This window comes from Phyllobates terribilis, unplaced genomic scaffold (assembly GCF_046119375.1).
Source record: "Phyllobates terribilis strain yellow unplaced genomic scaffold, ASM4611937v1 Scaffold_11__3_contigs__length_659146591, whole genome shotgun sequence".
NCBI lineage: Eukaryota > Metazoa > Chordata > Amphibia > Anura > Dendrobatidae > Phyllobates > Phyllobates terribilis.
Genome location: NW_027362771.1, coordinates 220,563,382 through 220,587,112, shown reverse-complemented (window position 1 = coordinate 220,587,112; position 23,731 = coordinate 220,563,382). Strand labels below are relative to the sequence as shown.

Below are 23,731 nucleotides of genomic sequence, written 5' to 3'. Positions count from 1 at the left end.
AGAGTTCATAGAAGGAGCCCAGGGAAGCTTCAGGATTTGAAGAGTGTTTGTGTGAAAAAATGGGCCAAAATTACACCTGAGCAATGCATGCGACTAGTTTCTCCATATAGGAGGTGTCTTGAAGCTGTTATCACCAATGAAAGCTTTTGTAAGAAGTATTAAATAAATTTCAGTAAGTGTGTTCAATACTTTTTTACTGTGTCATTTCTCATTATTACACATAATTTATAGACATCTATGGATTGATTTCTTTGCCTGTGTGGATTGGATGGGTTGTCACCGACATCTGGTGAGAATTTCCTGTCAGTAGCATCTTTAGAAATATATTTACTTATTGGTGACATGCTCAATACTTATATCACCCGCGGTATACAGTGGGTACGGAAAGTATTCAGACCCCTTTAAATTTTTCACTCTTTGTTTCATTGCAGCCATTTGGTAAATTCTAAAAAGTTCATTTTTTTCTCATTAATGTACACTCTGCACCCCATCTTGACTGAAAAAAACAGAAATGTAGAAGTTTTTGCAAATTTATTAAAAAAGAAAAACTGAAATATCACATAGTCATAAGTATTCAGACCCTTTGCTCAGTATTGAGTAGAAGCACCCTGTTGAGCTAGTACAGCCATGAGTCATTTTGGGAATGATGCAACAAGTTCTTCACACCTGGATTTGTGGATCCTCTGCCATTCTTCCTTGCAGATCCTCTCCAGTTCCGTCAGGTTGGATGGTGAACGATGGTGGACAGCCATTTTCAGGTCTCTCCAGAGATGCTCAATTGGGTTTAGGTCAGGGCTCTGGCTTGGCCAGTCAAGAATGGTCACAGAGTTGTTCTGAAGCCACTCCTTTGTTATTTTAGCTGTGTGCGTAGGTTCATTGTCTTGTTGGAAGGTGAACCTTCGGCCAAGTCTGAGGTCCAAAGCACTCTGGAAGAGGTTTTCATCCAGGATATCTCTGTACTTGGCCGCATTCATGTTTCCTTCAATTGCAACCAGTCGTCCTGTTTCTGCAGCTGAAAACCACCCCCATAGCATGATGTTGCCACCACCATGTTTCACTGTTGGGGTTGTATTGGGCAAATGATGAGCAGTGCCTGGTTTTCTCCACACATACTGCTTAGAATTATCACCAAAAAGGTCTATATTCGTCTCATCAGACCAGAGAATCTTATTTCTCATAGACTGGGAGTCCTTCATGTGTTTTTGAGCAAACTCTATGCGGGCTTTCATATGTCTTGCACTGAGGAGAGGCTTCCGTCAGGCCACTCTGCCATAAAGGCCCAACTGGTGGAGGGCTGCAGTGATAGTTGACTTTGTGGAACTTTCTCTCATCTCCCTACTGCATCTCTGGAGCTCAGCTACAATTATCTTGGGGTTCTTCTTTACCTCTCTCACCAAGGCTCTTCTCCCACGATTGCTCAGTTTGGCTGGACGGCCAGGTCTAGGAAAACTTCTGGTGGTCCCAAACTTCTTCCATTTAAGGATTATGGAGGCCACTGGGCTCTTAGGAACCTTGAGTAATACAGAAATTCTTTTGTAACCTTGGCCAGATCTGTGCCTTGCCACAATTCTGTCTCTGAGCTCCCTGAGCATTTCTTTTGAGCTCATGATTCTCATTTGGTCTGACATACACTGTGAGCTGTGAGGTCTTATATAGACAGGTGTGTGCCTTTCCAAATCAAGTCCTATCAGTTTAATTAAACAAAGCTGGACTCCAATGAAGGAGTAGAACCATCTCAAGGAGGATCACAAGGAAATGGACAGCATGTGACTTAAATATGATTGTCTGAGCAAAGGGTCTGAATACTTATGACCATGTGATATTTCAGTTTTTCTTTTTTAATAAATATGCAAACATTTCTACATTTCTGGGTTTTTTTTCAGTCAAGATGGGGTGCAGAGTCTACTTTAATGAGAAAAAAATGAACTTTTTAGAATTTACCAAATGGCTGCAATGAAACAAAGAGTGAAAAATGTAAAAGGGTCTGAATACTTTCCGTATCCACTGTATATGCCAAATATGTCCTCTTACCTGGTGCAAACTTGCCAGGGTGCAAACTGTAACCTTTGCATTTCCTGTGCTCATACCCCTCATAACAGCCAACTCGACTTTTACATTAGAATATAGCTGCAGAAAGCCATATCAATTTAACCAAAAGAATATTGCTTTAAGGCAACGTTCACACGGTGAGTATTTGGTCAGTATTTTACATCAGTATTTGTAAGCCAAAACCAGGAGTGGGTGATAAATACAGAAGTGTCCTCTGATTGTTCCACTCCTGGTTTTGGCTTACAAATACTGATGTAAAATACTGACCAAATACAGCCTTTTTGTACAGCAGGGAACTGCTAAGGTTTGAGACATTGGATAAGTGTATGGAATCCAGAATTTCAATGTGTGAATATGATTACTGTTATAAAAAAGGCAGGACTGTTCTGTTCTGTTAGTGGTTTGCATTGTCAGAAATGTTGCCTGAACGTCGGTTGAGTTGTAGAAATGGAAGCAGTAAATGTGGATCTATAATGCAAAATCCTACTAGCGGTTTTTCTTTGTGACACTGAGTAGGTATAAAACTCAGGCAAGGGACAAAAGAATTACAGACTGGAGTCCACATAATCAACTCCCCTTAGTATTCTGATTCACCAAATTACATTATAGTCAGGCTCGGACTGTCCCATAAGGGAACAGATGAATCTCCTGGTGGGCCCCCCCACCCTTTACATGAGCAGTAGTTGACGCAATGTACTTGATTCACCATGTCCAGATAAAGTAAGTATCTAATTATTCATTTAACAAACAATCCAGTGTATTATAATTATATCAGAGGTATATAAGAATAATATAAGAATAATGTATTATTTGAATGCAGATAAACAGTATGCCCCTAAAGTCAATATTACTGGTGGGCCCATGGCGCCCCAGTCCGACACTGACTGTAGTGAACCCATTTCAGTTTTTGCGACAGTCTGATTACGACTACGTGCAAACATCATCTTAAAGCTACTGTTATCGATTGATCCAATTTTTATTTAGTCTTAATCTGAAGTAGCAATTAGATCACTTATGTACTTAAGACAAAATGTTAGCTAAAACTGTTGGACCATTTCTTTTTTTTCGTAAGGATCCTTCAACATAAGTGGAAGGCTGTTCACGTGGGAATAATTCATATGGGGTGTGAAAATGTGAAAATATTTTTTCTAAATATAACAGCCCTTAAGATTTTTTTCAAAAAAATGTATGTTGTTCAGTCAACTTCTACCTCAGATCAAGAACAGATCAGCTTGTGTGTTGAACCTACTGAAACTGGTGATATACATATGCTTTTACTTATCAGATAAATCCAAAATTGTGCTGAGTTCCTATTAGTTTTCCTGAAAGCACCCTTATGGTAAAGCTCCAAATCAACAACCATGTGGGCTTCATTAATACCTCATATAATAAAAAAGTGATTTACTATAAATTTAGTTATGTACATTGCCCAATGACTGATTTACTAATAAATCCCAAAAAGAACATAGAGATATATTTTCTTTTATATAGATGTGTTCCAAGTTCTCCATTCCATTTTTGCATCACATATTTATAATGCTCCTGTTAACAGGACACTTGTGGAGTGATGTTGAACTCTTCACCGGCTCAGACACAATCATCAGTACATTATTAGCAAATACTTGGCTGATGATGGCAGTGATTAAAAACAGAGTGCTCAGGCAACACTGCCATTAATTTTCTGATGATATCCCACATATCTTTCAGCTAAATGATGAAGACGGGGCAGAAGAACAAAACTAATTATGTAATGAATGAACGCAAGGCCAGGCCAGTTACAACAGACAACTGCTATAACTCTTGAATCACCCTTAACGAAACCCAGACTGAATAAAAATAATGCAATGTATCTTAAAGAGGTCCTTTCCAGTAAAATATTGTCATGCCATGTCATGACCAGCTTATTATAGAATAACATGTATATCAAACTGCTGAAAAATGTCAGAAACTCTACCTGTACTCTGGGCATATTCTAATAATTACCAATGATTAGAGATAAGTGGATTGCTTCTTGCAACCCCGGTCCATAGTCCAGGTCAGTGCTCTCTGGCCATGGACTGGAGCTGCACAAATTTCCTGAGCTTCTAGGTTCCCAGAGCAGTGTTTGATTTTCTGGTCTGGCGTGACGTCATCTGTGTGACGTGTGGCACACAGGTGACATCTCGCCAGCCTGGCAAATCATAAGCCTAGCCAGAGGGTAATAAAATTCGCACAGCTCCTTATCCAGAGAGCACTAACCTGGACCATGGACCAGGGTTGTTTGAAGCAATCCACTCACCTCACATCAATGATGAGTCTGATCGCTTGCTGTTGGCCTGTTGCTTGTTAGTCTGACAGATACACCGCAGGCCTTGATACTGCTAGATCCCGGTTGTCCCTGTTTGGACCCCGCAGCTTGGACCCCTTCGACCTATGTGGATTGAACATAGCCTATACATCTAATAAAGGGTTTTCACCCAAAACGTTACCATAATATTGTACTTACCATGATGTAATCAATGGATATGAAATAATGACAATAAATCCTATTTGAAACAGCTCCAAGTGCTTTTAGGTGTGCAGTTCCTTCACTCTGTCTACTATTAGCAGACATTTTGTCTGAAGTCCATTTAGCTTTACATGGGTTGTCTGAGAATAACCAAAAATGATGGTAGAAAATGTAATAAAGTATAAAATAAATCTTCCTCAATAATAAATTCCCTTGGCAATCTAGCACCAGCTTTTGTTTTCATTCGAACACTGATGATGTGCGGCTCTGGCCCAGTGATCCCATGGCACACTCATTGGCTTTACCATTGCAGTACAAGAGCAAGACAGTTCTGCATTGACCTAAGAGCGTAATCTGAAAAATGTTAGAAAAGTGCCATCTGACAACATCGTTATAGGCTGTCTAAGCCTAGCATCCAAAATGTCAGATATGGCTCTGAAGTGCTCTTATCAATGCTGGATTGGTCTTTGCCCAAACATCTGATGTGCATTACTCAATATGTCATATGGTGTAAATAAATATTATAAATTTTATAGCAATTGTTAAAAACTGACATGTTCTATACTTTACAGCTTTATCCTTCCGATTCTGTTCAAGTAAAAGCATTAAGACATGACATTTATCACAGAACTGACCTTAGGGAAAATCTTGGCTCGATCCTGGCAGTACATGAACTGCTCTCTGACTTGTATGAATGTTTACAGTCCTTTCAAAAAAAATATTTGACTAACAGGTAAGTTGGTCCATGTTGCTATTTTGGAAAACTTCAGTTTTATATATACATTTTTTTCTAAGCCATATACAAAATAACTTTCCATACTTTGTGTTTTAGAACTAACTCAATATTTTTCAATGTGGGTTCACAATGTAGCTTGATATCACTGGTTAGATTACTCTTCAAATCAGTCGTTAACTTGTTGGCGGAATACGTGATATAATATACTTCTGTCTCCTGTCATTAAATACAATCTTTCCAATTTTAACAATCAAGTAAGGCTGGAAATTTTATAAAATGCTATATGGAATATTGGTACAGTTGGCTTGAGTCTTAAAAAAATGATAATGAGACGGTATTTTGTATAAACTGCTTTATGTTCTGAACTTGTGCCTGGTGCTCTAGATGGTACTGGTTTTATTATATCATGATACTTTTCTTTTTTCTTAGCTATTTTATATATATTCCATTTGCTACTTTAATGCAGGAGTGTTTGCTGCTAGAGTAAAAGTTACTTTTAAAGCCTATTTCCAGTTAAAATGTATTAATTCCCCTTGGATTCTCTAAGAAAGTGTTTATCGTGCTGGAGATACAATACATTGGTGTATAGTCTTTGGGTTGTCTTCCAGTGCTTTATAATTTTGCTGCTTTTATCTGATTTGCCATGTTTTTATAGAAATATTTATTTCCTATGTTTTTTTCATTTATAATTATTATACTTTGAAAAAATTCTTTGGATTATTCCATGTATGTCACAGTTACTTTAGTAGTACAGAGAGTTCTGTAACAAGTCTGCTGCGTGTGAATATATTCTTATATTTCCTGTGAAAGGTGTGTTGCAATTGTCACCATTGTACTATTGTATAAGGGACTTAGGGCCTGATTCAATAAGACTAGCGTTGTGTACACCAGTCTTAATGATCTGAACCACTGGAGTGAGATGCACCTAATTCATTAAGAGGCACAGGCCACTTAAAGAGTTAGGTGCATCTTATAACTGGTGTATGCCACCTCCATGTTACTCCAGTCAGTACATTTCTGGAAAAATTTGCACCACTAAAGTAGCATTCATTTTTATGTATTAGAGGTGTGGGCTTAACCATTTTCTGTACCATCCATGCTCTGCCCATTTTGGTGAAGCTGGCCGCGACTCTTGTAAAAATTACAAAAGTCTTTACATTTTTTGCATAAAACATTTGAGACATTCTAAGGTGTTTTAGATTAGAAAACTGGCAAAAAGGCTCCTTAAAGATTGATATTGGATTTGTGATCTTTATGTACACCCAGGAGGAGTATTTAACCTTTGAAAGTCGCTGCTGTTTTGTTTCCTAACTCTGGAGTTTTATTTGCAGGCAAAAATTTCAAAACACAGAAGAAAATGAATTGGCTTTTGTTTCAAGACAAATGGAAAGGAAATCAGGTTTGCATACATTCCCCTTCTTTGTACGTTTCTCTAAAAGTATATATGCAGGCAGTGATAATGGTACCATAAAAAGCTACATAATTTCTACACTGTGAGGAAAGAAAGCAGAACTTACTCGAGTCTCGGCATTGCTGCTAATTCAGTTGTGGTTGTTAGTGGGATAATTTGTGATTCAAAACTGGATCCACATTTGAGGGTTAATAGCAACAAAAAATTTGTAAATACAAATAATTTTTCACATTTTATTATGTAAAGTAGTGGTACAGGTTTCTGTGAAATGTATGCATACATTGCTCTTTATTAGAGATGAGCAAACCCGAACTGCAAAATTCAGGGTTTGTATCGGTCACCTAGTGTCTAGTGCTGAACTCCGAACACGGATTTCTCCCGTTTTAGTGTTCGGAGTTTGGATGTTCAATAAAGCTTGTTGAAAGGTGGCAGCGCAGCCAATCAACAAGCTTTTCAGCTGTGGGCACTTCCGCCGCCACCACAACCATGCCGAGTATGGGCAAAGCTGTGATTGACTGGCGCACCATGTGACCCAGCCTGTATAACTGCCGGATCACGGGTGGAGATGCCATTCTGATCTGACTAGCGTAGGGACAGGATGCAGCTCGAGTGAGGGACAGTGTTAGGTTCTGTGGGTGTAGTCTGCAAAACAGCCTGTGTGTGTACTCTGAAAAACAGCCCCTGTGGTGGTACTCTGCACCCGTCGCTGTGGGGTTACTCTGCACCCGTCTCTGTTGAGGTACTCTGCAAAACAGCCTCTGTGGGTGTACTCTGCACGCATCTCGATGGGGGTACTCTGTACCCGTCTCTGTAGGGGTACTCTACACCCGTCTCTGTGGGACTACTCTGCACCCGTCTCTGTGGGGCTACTCTGAACCCGTCTTTGTTGGAGTACCCTGCAAAACAGACTCTGTGGGTGTACTCTGCAAAACAGCCTGTCTGGGTGTACTCTCCAAAACAGCCTTCATGGGGGTACTCTGCACCTGTCTCTGTATGGGTACTCTGCACCTGTCTCTGTGGGGTTACTCTGCACCCGTCTCTGTGGGGGTACTCTGCACCCGACTCTGTGGGGGTACTTTGCACCCGTTTCGGTAGGGGTACTCTGCACCCGTCTCTTTGGGGGCATTCTGCACCCATTTCTGTTGGGGTATTTTGCAGTGTTAGATTGGATGGCTGAGAGTGTCTCCAGTTCCTTCGCTTTGTCTTCCTCCTGGTCCCCTGCTGAAAGTGCAGAGTTTGCACTTGCGGCCCATGGGCATCTGTCTTCCACCTCACTCCCTTGCAAATCAGGCAAGCAGTCTGAGCCCAAAGTTATGCAGCAGTCGCTTCTGCCTTTTGATGACTTTTCTGGCTGTCGCTCTGTGGGACATCCACCTGGCCTTGCCCCACAAGTGGAAGAGGTTGAGTACACTGTGGCCAACCACTTGTTCAGTTTGAGGATGAGTATGTGGGAGGGATAGTGCAAACGGTTAGTGGCCCACCGCAGCACATCTCTGATGATGGTGACGAAATACAGGTGCCAACTGCTGCAGCTTTCTGCAGACCGGCAAGGAGTGCAGGGGTGAGGAGAGGGTGGAAGATGATGTGGTCCTAGACCCCACATTGACTGAAGGCCATCTCGGTGACATTGGCAGATCAGAGGAAGAGGAAGTGGTGGTCACACAGCCCCAGCTGCACAGCAGAAGAGGGAGCAGGGTGCAAAAGCACAGTGGCCGGCCTCCAGCCAGTACGTCGGCTGCTATTGGCAACCGAGCCAACGAATTGAGCACACCAAAACCAGTTCAAAGAAGCTCCCTGGTGTGGCATTTCTTCAGGCAATGTGCTGACGACAAGACATGGGTGATTTGCACTCTGTACCGTCAGAGCCTGAAGCGATGCATAAATGTTCTTAACCTCAGCACCACCTGCGTGACGAAGCATCTGAATGCAACGCACGAGCTGCAGTGGCATACACACATGAAAAAAACAGATCTGAGGCTCCTCCTGCTCCCTCTTCTGCTGCGGTCTCGGCCTCTTTCTCATGCTCACGAGCAACTAGGCCACCTGGCTCCCCGCAAAGAGAGGATGTGACAGCACTACCACCAGCAGTGTCAACGAGCATGTCCACACCGTCCTATGGAAGCTTTCAGCTGTCTATCCCCCAAACATTGGAGAGAAAAATGAAGTACCACCCTACCCACACACAAGCTCTGGTCCTGAATGACACATTTCAAAATTCCTGGCCTTTGAAATGCTTCCATTCCTGCTGGTGGAGATGGACTCTTTTAAAAAACTTATGGCGATGGCTGTCCCACAGTACATGGTCCCCAGCCGCTACTTCTTCTTCGAACATGTTGCAGACAAAGTCAAGTGTGCACTGCGCAATGCCATCAGTGGCAATATCCACATAACCACCGATACGTGGACCAGTAAGTACGGGCAAGAACGTTATATCTCCGTAACTGCCCACTGGGTAAATGCAGTGACTGCTGGGCCTGAGGTGGAAAGTGTTTTGGAGCATGTCCTACCACTACCAAGGATTGCTGGATGTTTCTCTGTCCATATTGCCTCCTACTCTGCTTCCTCCACCACCTTCTCATTTGGTCACAGTAAGACCTGCACCACCAATTTCAGCACAGCCATGGGGAAACAACAGCAGGCTGTTCTGAAACTCATCTGTTTATGGGAAAAATCCCACACCGCGCAGGAGCTGTGGATGGGGATCAAACAACAGACCAATAAGTGGTTGGTGCCGCTGAACCTCAAGCCCGGCCAGCTGGTGTGTGATAACAGGTGAAATCTGGTAGCAGCTCTGGGCCTAGCTGGATTGACGCACATCCCTTGCCTGGCACATATGCTGAATTTGGTGGTGCAGAACTTCCTTAAAAATTGCCTCAAGATATCAGAGTTGCTGCAGAAAGTGTGGGCCGTCTGTGTGCACTTTCAGCATTCTCACTCTGCTGTTGTTCGCCTGTTTGTGCTGCAATGTCACTTCCTGCTCACTGCCTCATGTGCATTGTACCCGCAAGATAGTACTCCACCTTGCATATGCTGGAGAGAGTGTGCGAACAGCAGCAGGCGATAGTGGAGTTTCAGCTGCAGCACGCACAATTATTTACAAGAAGCAGTTTTTGGGCTGCGCATAGTCCTCAGCCACAAAGTTCTTGATGTACCCTTACGGGTAATTAGAGGCCAACAAGAAAAGTGTCCATATCACTTAAATTGTCCATTATAAGGCAAAACATAAGTTAATAAATACATACAGTACAGACCAAAAGTTTGGACACACCTTCTCATTTAAAGATTTTTCTGTATTTTCATGACTATGAAAATTGTACGTTCACACTGAAGGCATCAAAACTATGAATTAACACATGTGGAATTATATACTTAACAAAAAAGTGTGAAACAACTGAAAATATGTCTTATATTCTAGGTTCTTCAAAGTAGCCACCTTTTGCTTTGATGACTGCTTTGCACACTCTTGGCATTCTCTTGATGAGCTTCAAGAGGTAGTCACCGGAAATGGTCTTCCAACAATCTTGAAGGAGTTCCCAGAGATGCTTAGCACTTGTTGGCCCTTTTGCCTTCACTCTGCGGTCCAGCTCACCCCAAACCATCTCGATTGGGTTCAGGTCTGGTGACTGTGGAGGCCAGGTCATCTGGCGTAGCACCCCATCACTCTCCTTCTTGGTCAAATAGCCCTTACACAGCCCGGAGGTGTGTTTGGGGTCATTGTCCTGTTGAAAAGTAAATGATGGTCCAACTAAACGCAAACCGGATGCCGCTGCAAGATGCTGTGGTAGCCATGCTGGTTCAGTATGCCTTCAGTTTTGAATAAATCCCCAACAGTGTCACCAGCAAAGCACCCCCACACCATCACACCTCCTCCTCCATGCTTCACGGTGGGAACCAGGCATGTAGAGTCCATCCGTTCTCCTTTTCTGCGTCGAACAAAGACACGGTGGTTGGAACCAAAGATCTCAAATTAGGACTCATCAGACCAAAGCACAGATTTCCACTGGTCTAATGTCCATTCCTTGTGTTCTTTAGCCCAAACAAGTCTCTTCTGCTTGTTGCCTGTCCTTAGCAGTGGTTTCCTAGCAGCTATTTTACCATGAAGGCCTGCTGCACAAAGTCTCCTCTTAACAGTTGTTGTAGAGATGTGTCTGCTGCTAGAACTCTGTGTGGCATTGACCTGGGCTCTAATCTGAGCTGCTGTTAACCTGCGATTTCTGAGGCTGGTGACTGGGATAAACTTATCCTCAGAAGCAGAGGTGACTCTTGGTCTTCCTTTCCTGGGGCGGTCCTCATGTGAGCCAGTTTCTTTGTAGCGCTTGATGGTTTTTGCAACTGCACTTGGGGACACTTTCAAAGTTTGCCCAATTTTTCGGACTGACTGACCTTCATTTCTTAAAGAAATGATGGCCACTCGTTTTTCTTTACTTATCTGCTTTTTTCTTGCCATAATGCAAATTCTAACAGCCTATTCAGTAGGACTATCAGCTGTGTATCCACCAGACTTCTGCACAACACAACTGATGGTCCCAACCCCATTTATAAGGCAAGAAATCCCACTTCTTAAATCGGACTGGTCACACCTGTGAAGTGAAAACCATTTCCGGTGACTACCTCTTGAAGCTCATCAAGAGAATGCCGAGAGTGTGCAAAGCAGTCATCAAAGCAAAAGGTGGCTACTTTGAAGAACCTAGAATATAAGACATATTTTCAGTTGTTTCACACTTTTTTGTTAAGTATATAATTCCACATGTGTTAATTCATAGTTTTGATGCCTTCAGTGTGAATGTACAATTTTCATAGTCATGAAAATACAGAAAAATCTTTAAATGAGAAGGTGTGTCCAAACTTTTGGTCTGTACTGTATATGAAAATACACAATATAATACCCCAGGGGCAACTATTTACACTGTCAGAGTTTCCTTCTTTACTCTCTGTATCTGACAGGGGTCTGACCTCGTGTGCTGCTTGTCGATCTGCGTAGTACAGGAGTGTGGGTGGATTGTAAAACTGCCTTAACCGCTCTATGGGACTGGCAAGTGTACCATTGGCTGGGCCTTCTTGCTCTGCTCCAACCGGGGATTCTTCTTGAGCAGGCTCTTCTGAAGCACTTACAAGTTCTACTTGCTGTGGAGGGTCTTCTGGCTGTTGAAAGAAGTGGATCACAGGGATTATTACTGCTCCTCCTAGTTGAGGCCAATTTGCTGGGAAATCTCCTAAATCAGTATGGAGTACTGCTTCTTTAGGCTCCTCCGGTACGGTGAGAGGCACTTCTTCTTGGGGCTTTAGCAGGTCTGGACACAACTTCAGATGGTCTCTAGATACCGTTGCAGTCGTTATTCCTCCGTCTCTACTAATTAGGCTGGTCTTCCTATTATCGAATCTTGAATTTAACACCGTGTAGGGTTCTCTCTCCCGCTGGTCATCAAGTTTGTGGTTTCTCCTTTTCCTTTTTAACACCACTTCTCCTGGTGTGAAGGGTTCTGCGGGCGCACTTTTATTGTAGTGGGCTTCCTGCTTGTCCCTTACCCGAGTGAGACTGTCTTCGACACAGGTGTTGTCCTCAGTGGACATATCTGCTTCTGGTTCTACTACACCAAGCTCCAGGTCCATGGGCAACTTCCCGGGTCTTGCTCGCATGAGATATGCTGGAGTACAATTGGTGGAACTCACAGGTATGTGGTTGTACAGATCTACCAGGTCAGGTAGTAGGTCTGGCCACTGATTTCTCTCCTTTAGTGGTAAGGTCTTCAGCAGGTCGATGACGATGTTATTCATCTTTTCACAGAGACCGTTGGTTTGGGGGTGGTACGGTGTAGTCCTGATCTTTTTACACTCGTACAGATGGCAGAACTCCTTGAACAGTTCGGCTTCAAAGGCTGGGCCTTAATCCGTCAGCACCTGCTCCGGGTATCCATGGGGCCTGCAGAAGTACGCCTGAAATGTCTTCGCTGCAGTTTCTGCCGTCAGATCCTTGACGGGGGCGACCACCAGGAACCGGGAGTAGTGATCCACCATGGTCAGGGCATAGGAATATCCTGACCTGCTGGGTGACAGCTTGACATGATCCAGGGCCACGATCTCCAGGGGACGGGTCATCTTGATGAGTTGCAGGGGTGCCTTCTGGCTGCTGTAGTCTTTTCTTCTGAGGCTACAGCGTCCACAATTCCGGCACCACCTCTCAATGGAACTGCGCATTCCTACCCAATGAAACCGACACTTCAGCAGGGTTTCTAGCTTCTTCCAGCCAAAGTGCCCCGCCTGATCGTGGTAGGCTTCCAACACCATCTGGTTGTTTGTCTTGGGCACCACTATCTGCCGTACCATCTCATGGGTTTTGGGGTTGACGTACCTCCGGCACAGCTTCTCTCTATAGATGAACAGCCGGCTCTTCTCATTCCACAGCTGCTTGGCTTGTAGAGACGCGTCCTTCTCCAGGGAGGAACCTTCCTGGGTTATCAGCTCTTTGATACGGCTGACAACTGGGTCGCTGTCCTGGGTCTCCTTCCAGCTGTGGTGAGGCAGGGGGTTTAACGTCTTACCGCGATGCCCGGTACTTAATAGTGAATTGGTAGTTTGACAGCCGAGCCATCCATCGTTGCTCCATGGCTCCTAACTTGGCTGTTTCTAGATGAGTCAAGGGGTTGTTATCAGTGAAGGCAGTGAATTTACTGGAGGCTAGATAGTGCTTGAACCGCTCGGTGATGGCCCAGACCAGGGCCAGGAACTCTAACTTGAAGCTGCTATAGTTCTCTGGGTTCCTCTCGGTCGGGCGGAGCTTCCTGTTTGCATAGGCGATCACCTTCTCTTTGCCATTCTGCTTCTGACTCAGTACAGCTCCTAATCCTTCTTTGCTGGCATCAGTGTACAGCAGGAACGGTTGGCTGTAGTCAGGGTAGGCTAGGATCTCTTCGCCGGTCAGGATCTCCTTCATCACATTGAAGGATTCAGCTTGCTCCTTACCCCACTGGAACAGTGGATTTCTGCCTCTGGGGGACTGTCCCACCAGGAGATCTTGCAAAGGCGCTGCTTTCTTGGTATAGTCCTTCACAAACCTCCGGTAATACCCGACTAGTCCCAGGAACTGACGTACCTCCTTGAGGCTCTTCGGCTCCGGCCATTTCTGGATGGCAGTGACCTTCTCCGGGACTGGTGCTACTCCCTCTGGACTAACGATGTGCCCCAGGTACTGTACCTTTCGCTTGAGAAGGTGCCACTTTGAGGGCTTCAGCTTCATCCCATACCGGGACAGCGACTCAAATACCTCCGCCAGGTGCTTCAAGTGGTCCTCATACGTTTTGGAGTACACTATCACGTCATCAAGGTATAGTAGTACAGTCTCGAAGTTGCGGTGTCCCAGTCAGCACTCCATCAATCTCTGGAACATTCCGGGGGCGTTGCAGAGTCCAAACGGCATACTATTGAACTCGCAGAGTCCCATCGGGGTGGTGAAGGCCGTCTTCTCCCGATCCTCCTCAGCAACAGCTACTTGCCAGTACCCACTAGTGAGGTCAAGGGTGGAGAAGTAATTTGCAGAATTTAAGGCAGCCAGGGATTCCTCTATACGTGGTAAAGGGTATGCATCTTTGTGTGTTATGCGATTTACTTGTCTGTAATCTACACACATCCTCATGCTTCCGTCCTTTTTCCTGACTAGAACTAGGGGAGCTGCCCAGGGACTACAACTATCCCTTACTACCCCTGCCTTCTTCATGTCGTGCAACATCTCCTTCACCTTCTGGTAGTGTGCTGGTGGTATAGGCCTGTAACGTTCTTTGATGGGTGGATGGTCACCTGTGGGGATATGGTGTTGAACCCCCTTAATCCTCCCAAAGTCAAGTGGGTGTTTACTGAATACCTGCTCGTATTCCTGAACCACCCGATGTACACCCTGCTTCTGATGGGCAGGAGTGGTGTCTGTCCCAACATGGAGCTGTTGACACCAATCCTCCACCTGGGTTGCTGGGTCATTATTCTCCACTTCGTCTGGTGAGCTTAAGGACTCCGCCGTGTGTATGGAGTTGTTATTTACTGTGTACAGTTTGGCAACAGTGGTGTAGCGTGGTAATCTAACCTCATCCTCCCCATAGTTTAGGAGGCGTACGGGCACCCTCCCATTGCGTACATCCACTACCCCTCTGGCAGTCAAGAGTGTAGGCCTATGTTCCGAGCTAAGGGGCTCTACTACCGCCTGGTAGCTCCGTCCTTTGAGACCTATTGCTGCTCTACACCAAATCAGCATTTCACTCATCGGGGGAATCACAATGGGTACCGTGTCTGTCACCCGTACATTACCAATTTTACCACCTGATAGCTTTACCTGTTGCTGGTACATAAGGGCTTGAATCTCTTTCTGCAGCGCCCTTCTGTGCCCTGGTCTGGCAGTGTCAGCCATCTGTTGGAGCAAGAACAACACTTCTCCCAAACAGTTGCTAACAACATTTGTGCCAAGCACCATATACAAATCTGTATCATCAGGATTAGTGTCTACTACAATTAGTCCCTGGTCCTTCAGTTCCACTCTTCCCACCTTTACTGCCACATCCTTAACCCCGACTAGGTTAAGGGGGAGGCCGTTTGAGGCATACACGGAAAGATTGGGATCTGGCGGGTGAAGTTCGTCTATGGACCAGAACCTTTTGTAGAGGATGTCAGGCATGATGGTTACCTGAGATACTGTGTCCAGCAGAGCAGGTGTCGCGATGCCGTCCAGCATGATGGACAGGAAAGGTCTTCCTCCCACGAACCTGCTGTACCAGTTTGATGGGCCTGGGGGGTCTACTCCTGGGTGTCGGCCCTCGGCCCCTGGGTTTTCTCGTTTAAAGGACTGCTCTGGACGGCGTGGCCTGTCTTGTGGCAGCGGTGGCAGACAGGGTCTTTCGGCGGGTGGCGTTGGTCGCTGGTCCTCCCAGGGGGTGGCGTTGTACTCCTCCTCCTTCTCATCCAGGGGACATCCTCAGGGCTGTCGGCTAGCAGGATCCTTCCTTCTGCCTCGGGCTCCGTCCGCAGCTGCAGGGCACTCAATACAGTGGTCTGGGTTTTGCTCAACTGATGCACTTCAGAGCGCAGGCTGTCCAGCTCACTAGGGGACGTTGCTGGAACCTTGGCTTCAGCAGCCACCGGGGAAAAGATGGACGCTGCAGGCACTGGGGTGGCCCCTCCCTGGTAACATTGGATAGCAGTTGTCTCCAGGGGCTGCAGTCCTTTCATAGCCATGTCCTTAAGGGTGTCAAAGGTGGCATCTGGATGATCCAGGGACCACCAACGCACAGTCCTGCTCTCCTCTTGGGACCTCAGTCCCCGGATAAACTGTTCCTTCAGCATTTTATTTTCATTATTGATGCTGGTTGGACTAACCTGTTTCAGAGCTCGCAGGGCCCCTTGTAAACGCCAGGCATAGTCCCGAATACTGTCCTCCGGTTGCTGAGAGAAATTGTAGAACCTCATCCGAAGGTCTGTCTCAGTACGATTCTTAAAGACAGTCTGTAACTTTTTCAAGATTTCGGACACTGACTCCTGGTCTGCGGTCGACCAGGTTTCTACTTCTCGCTCCGCAGCACCAGTCAATTGTCCCAATACTACAGCGGCTCTTTGCTTGCCTGTCATAGAGTACATGTCCAGTATACCGCATATTTTCCTTTTAAATCCAGACAGGGTATCTGGTTTGCCGCTGTACTGGGGGAGCCACTTCGCTCCAGGGATGTACGGTAGGACCATGGGTATGACAGGGGTTACCAGCTCTGCTGGTGGAGCGGCTGCTTCGGCCTGCTCGGCGCCGAGCGCAGGTTGAGCATCAGGGCGGTTAACCGGTATTCCGGCGTTGTGCTGTTCTTCGGACATTCTGGCGCCCCCCTAGCGAACCGTGGCCTACCTTCTTTTCTTCCGGTAGGCCGCAGCTCCGCAGGTGACATTCTTCTTCAGGACCTTGCGTCGCTTGCGTCCTACGCCAGAGCGCTCACCGGCGCTCCTTCCAGGACCTGGCGCTGCGTCAGTGCGTGGGACGTGCCCTGGGTTTCACGTGGTTACACCCTTCTTCTTCCCACGAAGCAACAGGAAAAATGGCGGACCATGGCGGGAAACTTCTGAAATGGCGGGAAATCTTCACCACAGTAAGTTTTACAGTCTTTTAAGGCGCACAGTACCCGGTGGCAACGGGCACAACTCCTTCCATTGCCACGGGCATGCAATCCTGTTCGTGACGCCAGTTAGAGAGATGTGGCACCCAGGGGATGGGGACTACTCGGCGCCCAGGCCTTGATGCCAGGTCTTGGTGGATGTCGCGGTGGTCGGCTCCCGGGCCCGTACCCTGGGGTCTGTCTTAAAAAAAAGGGGAAATGAAATGTCAAAGTTTGTGGCGCCACCTGTGGTGTCTGGTGAGGGTCACCAGCGCTGCGTCAGTCCGCTGAGGCCGGTGTTGTGGCAGCTTAGATGGTATCGCTCCCCACAGGTGGAGCAGGGCCTCAGGGCAGCATAGGAGGGGGGATGCAGGACAGAGGGGACCCAGCCGGGTCATAGCAAGAATGGGAGCACACAAGAAAGTCACTTCTGTACCTTTACTGGAATTAGTTCAGGGACACCCCGGAGCACTGTAGGGTGAGGGGTGCATGTCCGGATTCTCCCCAGTGAGCGGGTGTACGGCCTCCTGTTTCTTGCCTCTCTGTAGTAAGTTTCTGACCTCCCTGGAGCTAGGCCTAACTTGGTTTCTGTCCTGCACCGGCTGACCTTGTGGTAGGGCCTTCTTTTGGAGAGCACTCTCCCAGCTTGCGGGACCTGCGTGACTCCTGGCTCTGTTACGTATCAGCTCTTGGGTGATCCTGGGACCTGAAGTCTTCCAGGGGTCTCCGGTTGTCTCTACAGGGGGGTATACTGCCCTGTAGACGCGGACCCCGTGTCCGGTAGATGCTTTCTGGGGTGAGCTGGTAAAGCTCCTCTGCCCCCAATGCTATTCACTCCTCTAGCCTTCGGCCTACTCGGGCCCTCACTAGGCTATACACACTGGCAGTTAGCTGGCTGCCTCTTCTGCCGCTCTCTGAGCGTCGGCAACGCTCCTAGCTCACTAACCTGAGCTGCTTGAGTCTAGACTAGCAGGAGCCTCGTGCTCCGCTGCTGAACCTTTAGCTGTGTTCTCTAGACTGCAAACTGAAACTAGACTGAGCTCCACAGCAGACTGACCTGTTTCTGTGTCTCACTCTGCAGGAACTGCTAGGCTCTGGCTCGACTGCACTGACTCCTTCTGTGTCTGAGCAGGAACTCCCTAGCTGCTCTGTACTCTAGCAGGCTAGGAACTGAACTGCCTAGCTCCACCTTCCCTTTTTATATCCCTATCCGGGCTCCCTCTGGTGGTCTGAGGTGGAAGGTGGAGGTGTGTGAATGCTACGAGGGCCTCTTGTGCAGGAATCCGTCCATGCATCCCTCAAGGATCTGTGGCACTAATGCGCAGCAGGGCGCCACAATCAGACCATGTTCCAGCATGGTAAAACACCGCCATTACACAGTACACAGCAGGGGCACAGTTATTAGATTATCTCAACACAGGAACATTTCATTTAAACACATCCATTATCTCATGGAGTACTTTACATTATTATTCCAAGATCTATTAATTAAAATCAACTTTAAAATTAAATTTGTTCATGGGAAAACACCTTTAAGTCATTTCCTTATCCACATTTGTTTGCAGGGCAAATGTCCTGTACTTACCCCTATTTTGCTTCCTTTTGCAGCCCCCTAGCCCTTATTACGACCATTTTGCAGCCATTTTACACCACAAGAGTTTGGGTACCTATTGACTTCTATGGGATTCAGGGTTCGCGTTCAAGTTCTGGTAGAGATCTAGTAACCGAACCGAACTTTGGTCTGCAGTTCGGTTGAATCCGACGAACCCGAACATCCGTTGGTTCGCTCATATGTACTCTTTATCACTTCCTTTTCATTTTGTAAGTAATAGTGTCCTGTGTGCGTGCAGTAGTAGAACCCTTTTTTGCATTTCTGATGACTTATACACAAGTTTGATACATCCAGATGTGTAAATGAATACAGATTTCCTTTATATCATTTCAATCCATTCAGTTTCAGATCAGTGTTTGTTTTAAAGGCAGCTAAAATCAAACCAGTGTCATAGAAACTAGTCCTTGGGTATCATTCATTTATAATGATTTCCAGAGCTGTAGTCTTACTGAACTGGTGTGAACTTTGTGCTTTACAGATGCATTTACTGATAAAATGTTGGAGAGCATCAATTTTATCTTCTTACTGAATCTCTAAATTGATGTGACTGTTCGAGTGTAAGAACTATGGTAGGATCATCACTATGGCATGACAGAATTTTGCTAAAGTGCTCTAGCATCTGTATAGAAATATCAACAACACATATACACTGCAAAATGAGTAATTCTCATTCTAATTCTAATATATCCATCCCTTGTTTTCGGCATGTTAGTTCATATACTGTTCCCTTTGCTTTTTACATTGGAGTTCTTTTTTTTTAAATATAGAACTACCATCTACATTTCAGTTCTAATATTTTTATTTTAGATAGTTTTACATAATATTTACTTGATGGTTTATCCTTCCAGTAGTCATTAATATATGATTTGTAGGTGTTTTAACACTGCTACGGCCCGATGCTCATTGAAGTACTGTAGCCCATTGACAGCAGTGATTCTTTGCCATATTCCTTTTCCTTGAATGGACAGATATTCATTTCCAGGCACTTACAGCTGAAACCAGAAGTTTACATACACTATATAAAAAGACACATATGCATGTTTTTTGCTCATCTGTACAAACAATTATACGCAAGTACAATCAAGATGGAAATGTCCAGCCATCATACCGCTCAGGAAGGAGAAGGGTTCTGTGTTCCAGAGATGAACGTGCTTTTGTCCGACATGTGCATATCAACCCAAGGACAAAAGCAAAAGACCTTGTGAAGATGATGGCGGAAGCTGATAAGATTGTGTCAATAGCCACACTGAAAGGAGTACTGTATCAACATGGGCTGAAAGGCCACTCTGCCAGGAAGAAGCCATTACTCCAAAACAAAAGTAAAAAAGCCAGATTAATGTTTGCAAATGTACACAGTAACAAAGACCTTAATTGTTGGAGACATGTCCTGTGGTCTGATGAAACTAAAATGGAACTTTTTGGACATAATGACCATCGTTACGTTTGGAGAAAAAAGGAAGAAGCTTGGAAGCCTAAGAACACCATCCCAACTGTAAAACATGGAGGTGACAACATCATGTTGTGGGGTTGTTTTGCTGCATGAGGGACTGGTGCACTTCACAAAATAGATGGCATCATGAGAAAAGAAGATTATGTGGCAATACTGAAGCAACATCTCAAGACATCAGCCAGGAAGTTAAAGCTTGGGTGGAAATGGGTCTTCCAGATGAATAATGACCCAAAGCATACTGCCAAAAAGGTAACAAAGTGGCTTAAGGATAACAAAGTCAATGTTTTGGAGTGGCCATCATAAAGCCCTGATCTCAATCGTATTGAAAATTTATGGGCAAAGCTGAAAAGGCAGGTGCGAGCAATGTGACCTACAAACCTGGATTAGTTACACCAGTTTTGTCAGGAGGAATGGGCCCAAATTCCGACCAACTATTGTGAGAAGCTTGTGGAAGGATATCCCAAATGTTTGACACAAGTCATTTAGTTTAAGGGCAATGGTACCAAATACTAATGAAATGTATGTAATTTTTTGACTTTGCAGTAAATAATAAAAATGCCTTCTGGTATTTGGCAAATATTAAAAATTATGGTAATCCTAATGGACCTAAAATGGGAAAGATTTATTCTAATTTCATGTCAGATATTGAGAAAAACATGCATATGTGTCTTTTTACACAATGTATGTAAACTTCTGGTTTCAACTGTACATGCTCATATTGTTGTGGCTGTTTTGGATACTACTGAAATATTAGTTCCATTTACTCATGAAATACAGCCTCCTGACATAATGTGAGCGAGGAGTATTCAGTGATCAGATAAACATAGATGGTTAAATACTGTGCTTTATTCACACCTTATAATGGCCAGCTCTCCTCTCATTTGGTGCATTTACAGTTAGGTCCATATATATTTGGACAGAGACAACATTTTTCTAATTTTTGTTCTAGACTAGTGTTGAGCCACCCCCGTAGTGTTCGAGTTCGGTTCGGTTCGTCGAACTGTTCGTCGAACACCTTCGAACACCGTTAAAACCAATGGCAGGCAAACAAAAACACATAGAAACACATAGAAAACACCTTCAAAGGTGTCCAAAAGCTGACAAACTGCTCAGAAGACATAACTAACACATGGAAAAGTGACAAGTACATATAGTCATGCGAAAAGAAAAGAGGTGGAGGAGTAAAAGGAGGGGGAGACACAGATATAGGCATGTCATGCCCTTCTAGTGAATCCTGCTTTGAGCAGGGGGTTGGACCAGATGACCCAGGAGGTCCCTTCCAACTCTACCATTCTATGATTCTATGATTCTATGATTCTAAAATCCAAAAAGTGAGAAGCCGACACGGCCAGTCCGTTCCTGCCTGTGCCACCTCCGTGTCGCCGGGTTTGTGCCAGAGCCGCGGTGGACCCTGACGGCCAGCCCCCCTCTCCCAATACTGGTGCCTGTCCGCTGGTGGGTCGAGCGAGCCCCCCTGTGGTGGAGGCAGCTCTAAGCTTTTTAATTTAAATTGCCTCTCTAATTTGAATGAATACACTTTAAATCCTTTTACAAGGATCTATTGAAGGGCAAATCTCATGCTAGCAGCCGCGTAATTCCAGCTCCAGTAGCGTCCACTAAAGCTGCTGCAGTTAAAAAGCTTTTATAAGGATCGAGCTCGGCTGTCCACCGCAAGGCGTCCTACCGCCAGACCCAGCCCCTATGCCTTGGGGTGCCTCCTGATGCTCTTCACTGAGTACCCCGTGGTCCCTAAGCATTTCCTTTGAAAAAATTAAGTGTCCAAACTACAGGTGGTGTAGCTTGCTTAACAGCCGGGATAATCCGCTGACTAGCAGACACTGCTACTAGGCACAAAGTATTTCCTGGGCTAGATGCAGTTAAAAATTTGTAATTAGATACTCTCGTTGGATGCTGAGAAAGCATTCCATAGAGTCTCCTGGCACGCCATATATTATTCTCTTAAAAAGCTTGGGGTAGGGGTCTAGGAGACCCTTTTATAGCCAAAATCACGGCCCTGTATCGCAATGCGTCACCTAGGCTGAAGATAAATGGAACTGTAGCACCCCGAGGGCTCGGTTGCTGCAGAGGTATTGCACCTCACCCAGAGGTGTGATATCTCACTCTCAGGTAAGGATGGAGTGTGGATCAGGACCCCGACACCTGCATGCATTACACCACATTGCCGTGGGGCAGGGCGACCAATATGCCCCTGAGATGGGCACGACAGTCCCTGTCCCTGGCTGGAGTGGGGAGAGGGAACACTGAGGAAGGGGAACCCTGTAGTGCAGGAGCAGGGAGGAAGCAGTTCCTGGGTGCATTGAGAAGGGAATATAAAAGGTGGGCACCATCTTAGTTCAGTGCAGAGAAGTCTGAGCAGAAGTGACAGGGAGCAGGGGCTCTGCATGAGCTCTGCTCCAGAGACGGGCCTAGTAACAGAGGCCCAGGCCTGGAAGAGGGAGAAGGAAGGAAGAGGAGCGGAGAAGGCTCCAGGAACGAGGAACGACGGGATCCCAGGGGTGTGGACGGGCGAGTCGCCACCGCACGCCCGAATCCACCTGCGTGGAGGGGTCAGGACAAAGGGGGAGACCGGTCCCCGAAACTAGTGGAGGCGGGAAACGACCCTCAGCTAGAAACCGGAGGCTGTGACATTTTATGTGGCACAGCCCCTCGCTACACCCGCTAGGAGGGCAGCACATAGAGTCAGGGAAACTGGCGCCAAGTTTACCAAGAGGAGGCCCGAGGCAGCCGGACAGAAGGGTTGGTAAGAAAGGCCAGACAAAGGACACACAAAGGGGGTCCTGTGAAGCGCTCCAAAGTTATCTGGGAGTTGTCTGAGCCCCTCACCTGGTGAGCACAGTACGACGTGGGCAGCCGTTACCTGCAGAAGTGGTCTGGATAATAAGAACTGTGAGTAAAGGCCCTGGACTGCATCACTGACTCCGTATCGTTACTGCTGCTGCCCTTCACCATCACCCCCATCCTCCGCATACACTGCCCTGAGGCTATACTCCTCCCGTGGGGAGTTATGCTACGCTCTGCTGCACCCACAACACCAGCCTCAACGGTCTGCCCTGCAGCGGCGGTTCACTCTGACCGCAATCCACGGGTGGCGTAGTCGGACATTTAAACATCAAAACCACATAAATAGTTCCGCCACTGGTTTGACCGCCCTGAGCCACGGAACCGGGTCGCCGCCACGGAGACTACAACCACCAGCATCCACCAAAAAGGGTCCGGCTCCGGATGTCCCAAGGCCCAGGGGGCGCGTCAGAACATTTTCATCACCTTTCATAATCACCAGTGGGACAAGGCAGGGATGTCCTCTGTCCCCTCTCTTATACATCCTAGTGACAGAGCACCTGCTCTCATCAATTCGCCATAACCCCAATATTAGGTGGATTGAGGTGGGAGGCACCGAGTACAAGTGCTCTGCATTTGCTGATGATGTCAATCACATATATCCATCAGCAGGCTGTTATGGCTGAAATAGATCACTTTGTTACATGGTCAAATTTTAAAATCAAAACAGCGAAGTCTGAGGCCCTCGATGTCTCCTTCCCCAAATCCATACAGGATTCCATCCAGTCCAACTTTCCCTTTGCCTGGCCCTCACAGGGTATCAAATTCTTAGTAATTCCTATTCATAGAGACCTCTCCCGTCTATGTTATCTTAATTTTGGGCCCTTTATTGAACAACTCCATACAGACCACGGTTGGCAAGTTAGAACTGTAAGATTCACTACGTGAACCACTGGTGCTTTGTGGAAAAGCACATGTACACTGTGTTCCAAATTATTATGCAAAAAGTGTTTAGGAGTGATAAGGGAAGAATTTGTTTGTTTGTCAGTTAAACTCATTGATGGTGATGTGTGT

At 45.9% G+C, this 23,731-nt stretch overlaps 1 protein-coding gene across 2 annotated transcripts in view; it reads left to right on the top strand.

The window, feature by feature from the left end:
- The window catches only part of CPED1 (cadherin like and PC-esterase domain containing 1), a 581,247-nt gene that overhangs the window by 254,151 nt on the left and 303,365 nt on the right, over positions 1–23,731 (top strand). For both annotated transcript variants that reach the window (XM_073652067.1, XM_073652068.1), the window contains 2 exons: positions 5,110–5,270; positions 6,605–6,672. In XM_073652067.1, the coding sequence (XP_073508168.1) occupies positions 5,110–5,270; positions 6,605–6,672 (229 nt within the window). The remainder of the gene's footprint in view (positions 1–5,109; positions 5,271–6,604; positions 6,673–23,731) is intronic.